The 7,509-nt window shown below is 38.1% G+C and overlaps 1 protein-coding gene across 1 annotated transcript; it reads left to right on the plus strand.

Annotated features, from left to right (window-relative positions):
• The first annotated feature begins 403 nt into the window (after positions 1 to 403).
• On the plus strand, positions 404 to 6,092 carry LOC120740393 (MAP3K12 binding inhibitory protein 1). The gene is made up of 9 exons (XM_040042740.1): positions 404 to 556; positions 1,404 to 1,520; positions 1,707 to 1,913; positions 2,455 to 2,551; positions 2,899 to 2,964; positions 3,098 to 3,256; positions 3,505 to 3,602; positions 5,595 to 5,633; positions 5,730 to 6,092. Exons 1-9 carry the CDS (start codon positions 437 to 439, stop codon positions 5,835 to 5,837), a joined length of 1,011 nt encoding a protein of 336 aa, XP_039898674.1. The 5' UTR covers positions 404 to 436; the 3' UTR covers positions 5,838 to 6,092.
• The last annotated feature ends 1,417 nt before the right edge of the window (positions 6,093 to 7,509 follow it).

Here is a 7,509-nt window from a genome sequence, read left to right on the forward strand (position 1 = left end):
TTTTATAACTTTATTTGTTTTTTTATGCTGTTTGTTTTTTCAATTTGCTATCATGGAGCCTGATAATATCTAAGTATCTAACATCTATATCTACAGAAAACTGATATATACTTAATTGTAATTGCAGTTTTAAAAGTTGATCCTTGACTTTAAGAATTATGTAAACAATTTCCTTTCAATCTGTTAAAAGACTGAAAAAGAGAAATGCCTTAAAGCTTTCAGAAATACTTGCACAATAAAACCCAGTAAAAATAGTGAATTTAATTTAAGCATTTATTATTACTAGTATTTTAGCAGTAATATTAATATTCTCACAACTACGGTTGTGCGCGTGTACGCATGCGTGTGTGGAGCCTCGACTTCGTTAAGCGCGCACACGCAGAAGCCTGCACTCGAACCAATCAGCGCACAGTATTCTTCGGCTTGTCGAACAGCAATGGCGGAGGCAATGAAGCTAAGTAGAGATCATGCTCCTCCCAGTGACTCCAGTAAAATGTCCAGCTATACAGACTGTATGGATTCGTTACTGCAACTGCTAGCAGACTTCGGGGAAGAGGTTTGTTTGGATTGTTTAAGCTGCCTTGTTTCGGACATCGCTCCTTTCAGTCCGGGGTGTTAGCTGGCTGCATGCTAATGTTTTTAGCAATGTGGTGTTAGCAGGGCTGCTTAGCGGACCCACACTGTTCATTCATTGTCACTCACACAGCGCTGTGGTGCTTTTTTTTGACAAGCAGGTTGTTGCAAAGTAACTGTGCTTTAAATGGTTCAGTGTTGTTTTGAAAGTAATTTAAGATATAAGATCGAGCTTGTGCCTTGACTGGGCTTAACTAGGCATTCTGTTTCATCAGTAACAGCAATGTTTCATGTCGTTATCCCCGTTGCCGTGCTTCTCGTATTGGATTGAATACACATCTAAATAAACCTCTTTATTCCATACATGCAGTAAATGATCTCAAGCCCTGCTATTTGTGTGGTAAAGCACAAATAAAATATGCATTGAATAAAATAAAACCATCGCCTTTCACCCGCTTTATGAATCTATCGAAGTTCATTATTTTCCTAAGTCTGGGATAATCTTATTTTTAATTATGTATTGATTGACCACCATTGCAAAGCCAAATATATTAATTTTACAGTGACAAAAAAACAGCTGAAAACAAGAGGAAAATAATCCTTTATTTTACATTAAATTGAAGCTGATACCACCAAATGCTTTTTCTTGAACAGTAACAAATCAATAATAATTACCCAGTTAATTATCAAAAATAGTTTATGTACTTTCACATCAATCAATTGTAACTTGCATATATGAGACAAATGTATATATTGTCCTGTTGGCATGCAATTGCATGTTAAATGCTGATTCACAGTAACATCCACACGTTGTCTTTCCTGAAATTAAGCTGAAATTTGGGGATGCTGCTTTGAAAATAGATGTCAACCCCAGCGCTGTGAATCTTCAATCATCTCCACCTGCTCATGTTTACAGCTCATTACAAGGACATATCGCTAAATTACAGGTAAAAACTTTAGAGGAATTTCAAGAGCTGACATAGATTATTATGCAGCTTTTTATTGTGTTATCATTGCAAGGAAATAAAAGTAGATTAGAATTAACAATATCTGAATTTTAAATTTTCGATTATTCTTCAGAGCTTTAAATAATTACATCTAATATTCTTCTTTCTGGCCTGCTGTTTATTTAGGCTGTTTCAGAAAGCCTAAAGGCGTTGTTGGATGCTGATGCTGATGCATCCTCTTTAAAGAACACATCAGAAGATGCTGTCATCTCATCTTCAAGCAGTGCACAGACGGCCACGCAGTCTGAGCACCATTTGCACAGCTCCGGGGCTACAGAGAGCAAGACGGCGGCTGATGACGTCATGGTTCAGATCCGAGCTGGGAAGTCAGAGGTTGGTCGCTGTCAGCAGATCTGTCAGCTGTTCTGGCAGTGAAATTTTAGAGCCCTCTTTACACTCTGTCAAGCAAATGAATAATCATAAGTAATTGCTCCAGAGGATGTGCACATGACGTGCCGCAGCAAAGCAAATGCTTGATGGAGACCTGATAAGCTGAGTTCGGTAGAGAATAAGGGGTCCTTTAGTGCTGCGGTGGGGTAGAACAGACCACATTGCTGGAGGGTTTTGAGAGAGGGCCAGGTCCTTGATGGATTATGAAGTGGATGCTCATTACTCTGAGATTGCATGTGGATGAAGGACAAGAGGCCCCATTCTGTTGTGCATTTATTTTGGTAGCCAAGCAAACAGTATTCATATTCCATCATGTGATGATGGCAAGCAGTTCAACTTTTTTGGCTACCTGGAAATTTCTGAAATGTAAATTGCCGCACCGTGTTTGTCCCACATCATTATCGTTAAATAGTCAAAAACATAGCATTCTTGCCACCTCATCAATCCATTGTATCTTATTATGTTGTCTTCATTGTAACCCTAGATTGAGCGAAGAATATCTGCATTTATGGAACGCAAGCAGATGGAGATCAATGAAAACAATGTACGCGAGTTTTGCAACGTGATCGACTGCAATCAGGGTGAGAATGGGAGAGAGGTGGGGGGGGGGTGGGGAGAGGGTGCCTGCACACAGATTGCCAATGTTTGGGAGAGAGCTGATTTCCACAGGCGAGAGGTCAGGCTGAACTGCTCCAAGAGTGGGGCTGAAGTAGCTAACACACTCGGCCTCAAAACACAACCTGCTTAGTCCAGAAAAACACGAGACAGAAGAACCTTTTTTAAATTCAAAGCCTGTGTGAGACACCAGTAACAGAAATCAGGAGTAGTTGTTATTCAGGTGTGATATACATATACAGCTTTTGGTAATCATGTTTAATTGCATTTGGTAATTCTAATTGCAATTTATATTAAATGTGATCATCTGTAGAAAACAGCTGTGCCAGAACAGATGCCGTATTCACTCCTTACCCGGGTTTTAAAAGCCACGTAAAAGGTAAGAAAATGTCACAATTTTTAACAGCTTATTTTTTAAACTATCATTTGTGTAATTAAACTAAAACATGTTGTTTACTAGAATCTGTTTAGGACCGAGTTGTATCTTCTGTGTTTGTTTCTTGGCTGGGCAGTCACACGAGTGGTAAACACTTACGGACCCCAGACCCGTAGTGGGGGAGACCAAGCAGAGGCTGGGGATAAACAGAGGGGGCCATTGACGAGAGACTGTGGAAATGCAGCCATAGAGGAACGACTCAACAACATCGAGGCTCACCTCAAACTTCCAGCAGGTGAGAGACAGGAAGTTATTGTAAGGCTCAAATTATTTTTGTCTTGTATATAACAATATATATATACAATATATTTAACTCAGCAATTACATGACACCTTTTATTGGCACTGTATTTTTTACTTATAGTAAGCCTTTATTTATAAAGTGATCTATTATTTGGTTTATCTGTTGTTATCAGTCATTCTTTGTTTGCTCCTACTCTAAATTTCAATTTTCAAACTGTTCAACAAGTGTTTTACTCCTCAGTGGGTCCAGTTCCATTGAGTGTCTACCAGCGACTCAAGAAGTTGGAGGATCGTATACTCGAGTTGGAGGGACTCTCGCCTGAGTACTTTCAATCCACAGTGAGTCCTCTGGCTTCAAAATACAAATACAGATACATCAAAGGCGTTAATAGTTATTTATGGCAGAGGTCATACATGTTTGAAAGAGGAATGAGAATTAATTTTAAGGCACTGAATGTAGTTTAATTGCCATATGTCTTAGTGAAATTCTATGAGTTGCACAATTTGTGTCAGTTTTAGCCAGTTTATTTCCAGCTATTGCCAGCTGCCAGCCTGTCTGCTGCGATTCATACAGTAAGCAGGTGCTGCATTTCACCTGAGGAGCCTGACTGAAAGAAACTAACCATGAAGGCAAACCTCCCTGTTCACACAAAAGACTCTCTGGGCCCTCGTGAGACTGAAGTTTACAGGCGTGTTAATGTGGAGCATATAAATCATGCGTCCTGCTCTGATTAGAGTTTTTTTGTGTGTGTGTGTGTGTGTGTGTGTGTGTGTGTGTGTGTGTGTGTGTGTGTGTGTGTGTGTATGTGTGGGTCCCCCCCCCCCCCAACGTGTTGTCAGTGATTTTTTTTTTTTCTTTTCCCTTATTCAAGTCATAGTAATCATAGAGAATTTGGAAATTGTTGAACACGACAGTCTGCTCCTTCTCCGTTTTGTTTTGAAGTGCTTTTATGTTGTCGCATTGGAACTGAAAACAACTTTGCTTCCATTTCCAAATGGAATTGCAACTAGTTTGCACTTCTTAATGACTTTTGAGTATTGAGGCTCTGGTTGTGATCAGGATGCTAGTTTGAGGTTCAATTCACGACAGATGGCACCCTTTTCGTATCGGAGAAAGACAAAAGATCCATACTGCATTGGTAAGAAGGCTTTAGTTTAGTTCGAATTTTAGTTTGTCCATTTTACACACTGTCACCTCAGTTGTGTATGATGCCTAAATTGGCATGGAGAGTATTGGTTTGCTGTAGGAAAAATCATTTCAGAGTGATATCTACTTACTGAAAGGAGTTTGTGGGTTATGAGAATGGAATTTCTTCTGTTATGCTTTGATACTTCAACACGTTTCACTCTTCAAGTAACACTTAAGCTGATTTAAATCAGAACTGCAGTGCCTTTGGTTAGATTTACGTAAACGTTTAGGTGAGGGCAGACGGATGAATCTCAGAATTGACAACTGTTCATTGCTATTGAGATGACGCTGACTCAAAAGATGACAGTAGGTAATTTATTGGACTTTCTATTCAACCTGTCAGACATCAGCAGTCACACAGACTCTGATTTCCCAAGCTGAAGGAGTCTGTCCAGTGTGTTAGTTATCTAAGTGTACTTGAGATGCTACATGTCTCTTCATCCTGGTATTTCTCAGCACAGCATGCTGCTTCTGTGAGTATGCTGCTCTCCATCTGCTTTTGACTCACTGCATGTTTGTGTGAGCTGAGCAAGAGTTGTTGAGTGTCTTTGAATAAACTGATGAGGATGGGGGTCTTTTATATTCCAAGTTCGCCCCCGCCCCTCCAACCCAGCCCTCCCTTTTTTGCATTAGTTTGGTGTTTTCCAAAAAGCTGTACACAGTCGGCCCATGATTCCAGGGACAGCATTTAAATACTGAATATTAATGGAGGCTTCCTAACAAAATTAGACAGCAACATATCAATAAAAAATTGACCGTGTTTGAAAATTGGAACTAAAGGTACAGAAGCTTACACAGTCTCACATACATGAAGTTTTCTATTCATTTTTGATGAAGGTCTTGTTAGGTGAGGCCACCTTTATCTGTCTCCCAGTGTTTATTGTTTACCTATTTATTGTAAAAGCATCCAATAAGGACACAAAAATGTTTTAGATTAAAATAGAGCTTTTCCTTATCCTCAGCTTTGTGTATTCCCTTTTTCTACTGCGTTGTATTCCTTTCTGGGATAATACTTTTTTCTGTCCTCAAGAGGGCAAAGTAGGAAGGAGCACAGATGAGCACCTCAGTATGCTTCTCAAAGCTTGTTTAAAAATTGCCCTAATTAAGAAGGTCTTATGTGTATTTGTGTGCTTGTTTTGTAGAGTCACCTGCACAAACGACAAAAGACGTCCCATGCTCAGGTTTGTTGTGCTTCCTTTCCTCTCGCAGTACTTTGTAAGTGGAGGTTAACCTATATTAAGTGAGCTGATCAGTTTTTTTCTTACTTTGTCTTTCAGTCCTGCAGCCTGACAGAGCTGGATGAGAAGATAAGCGCAGTGAAAGCAGCTCTGCTGAAGAGGGCGACTGAGTTTGGGCCTGAATTTGGAACAGATTGTACATTGTGATATATTCATAAGCACAAACAAATACTCAAGTTCAGCTGCTCAAGCATTCACAGTGTGTCATCATTTTCTTTTCCTCCAACTCTCAGCTACTCATTAGCAGCATTCTCATCGTCTGTGTCATTAAAAACTCCCAAAAACTCTTCATATGACATTTGATGATATTGGATGGAAATCATGTACTGCTATAACAGTTAAATGAAATGTAAATTTTCTGTAAATAAATCTATATTTTCCTCCATGAAAACTCTGACTCGTGGTTTAATCACAGCTATTACTATATTAGTTAAATCTAAAATTCAAAGCTAAATGCAGTTTGTGACTTTTATAGGTAGAAATTAGTAGTGCAAATAATATTAATCAGATTGATCAAAAAACAGTTTCACTGTGAATAATTTGTTCTGTAAATGAAACCAAATGTCAACATAGTATCCAGCCTTATAATCAGTATATTTTTGCTTATATTATAACTTTATGAAAAATAAGTAGTTTCAAATTTCAGCTCAAATAGATAACACATAACCTAAAATACTCTTTTAAATTTAACATTATAGAATGCATGTATATTGGATCTTTGACATTTTCATTTTCACACCCTAATGATAGGAAGGCAAGTGTGTGCGTTTATGCATGACAGTGTGTGTGTGTGTGTGTGTGTGTCTAGTCGAGATGAATCAGAGAAAGGAGGGAGAGTGCACCTGATTTATCTGCCTGACTGCTGTGTGACGATGATCACCCCTAATGGTTGTCATTATAACAAATGACCTGATTACTGCAACTCTGTTTGGGAAACATATTGGAGACCCAACAAACCAGCATTAAATGGGACGCTGCTGCGTTTGACACTGTGACATGTTCATAAAAGGCTTTTGCATAGAGCTTTAACTTCGCTAGTGAGTGAAGCTGTAATTATGATTTATTTTTTTCCAGCTATCAGCAAATCTGAAGGGCTGTTGCTTTATCTTGAAACTGCTTCAGTAGAAGACGATGTATATAGAAGCTTAAGAAAAATACTAACACAAGTATTTGTTACGCAGATTTCTGCATTTAAAGTCGTATTTTTGAGCAGCAAATTTATCAAAAGGAAAAAAAATACTTAACTTTTACCCCCATAAGTATTAATTGGTATTAGAAATGGCACTGTTTTTAACACACTACGGCCACAGTTGGTCGAGATGATAATCTGCAAACTTTAAATATTTATAAGGAAAATTTGACTTTAGAAGAACTCGCATCAATTCAGAGATACTTAAAACATGCTTCTTTTTTTGTCTCGTGCCAAAAACATCAGGAATCACTGGTTTCTGAAACGTTATACTGCTATACTTTATATTTTATTTTTAAATAAGAGTTCATCACATAACTTGAAAAAGTTATTTTGTCATGTAGATAAATCATCTGTTGCCTGTCATTGTGTGTTATAATAAATTTGTGTTTATTAAGTATACGTAATATGTTTCCATCGAGGAAGGGGCATTGCATATTATCTTGGAGAGTTGATGTCATGAAATAAATAAATAAATGTAAAGTAAGTACTAACAAGACCTGTCCATTAAATGTAATTGTATAAAATGTGCAATAATGTCCTCTTAAATTTAGTGCAAATATGAAGTGTCATAAACATTCAAATTAGCTGGGTTTTAATACTGTGAAGTGAATGAGCCCAGTTTAGAGG

This window comes from Simochromis diagramma, unplaced genomic scaffold, assembly GCF_900408965.1.
Source record: "Simochromis diagramma unplaced genomic scaffold, fSimDia1.1 OVJJ01000304.1, whole genome shotgun sequence".
Taxonomy (NCBI): domain Eukaryota; kingdom Metazoa; phylum Chordata; class Actinopteri; order Cichliformes; family Cichlidae; genus Simochromis; species Simochromis diagramma.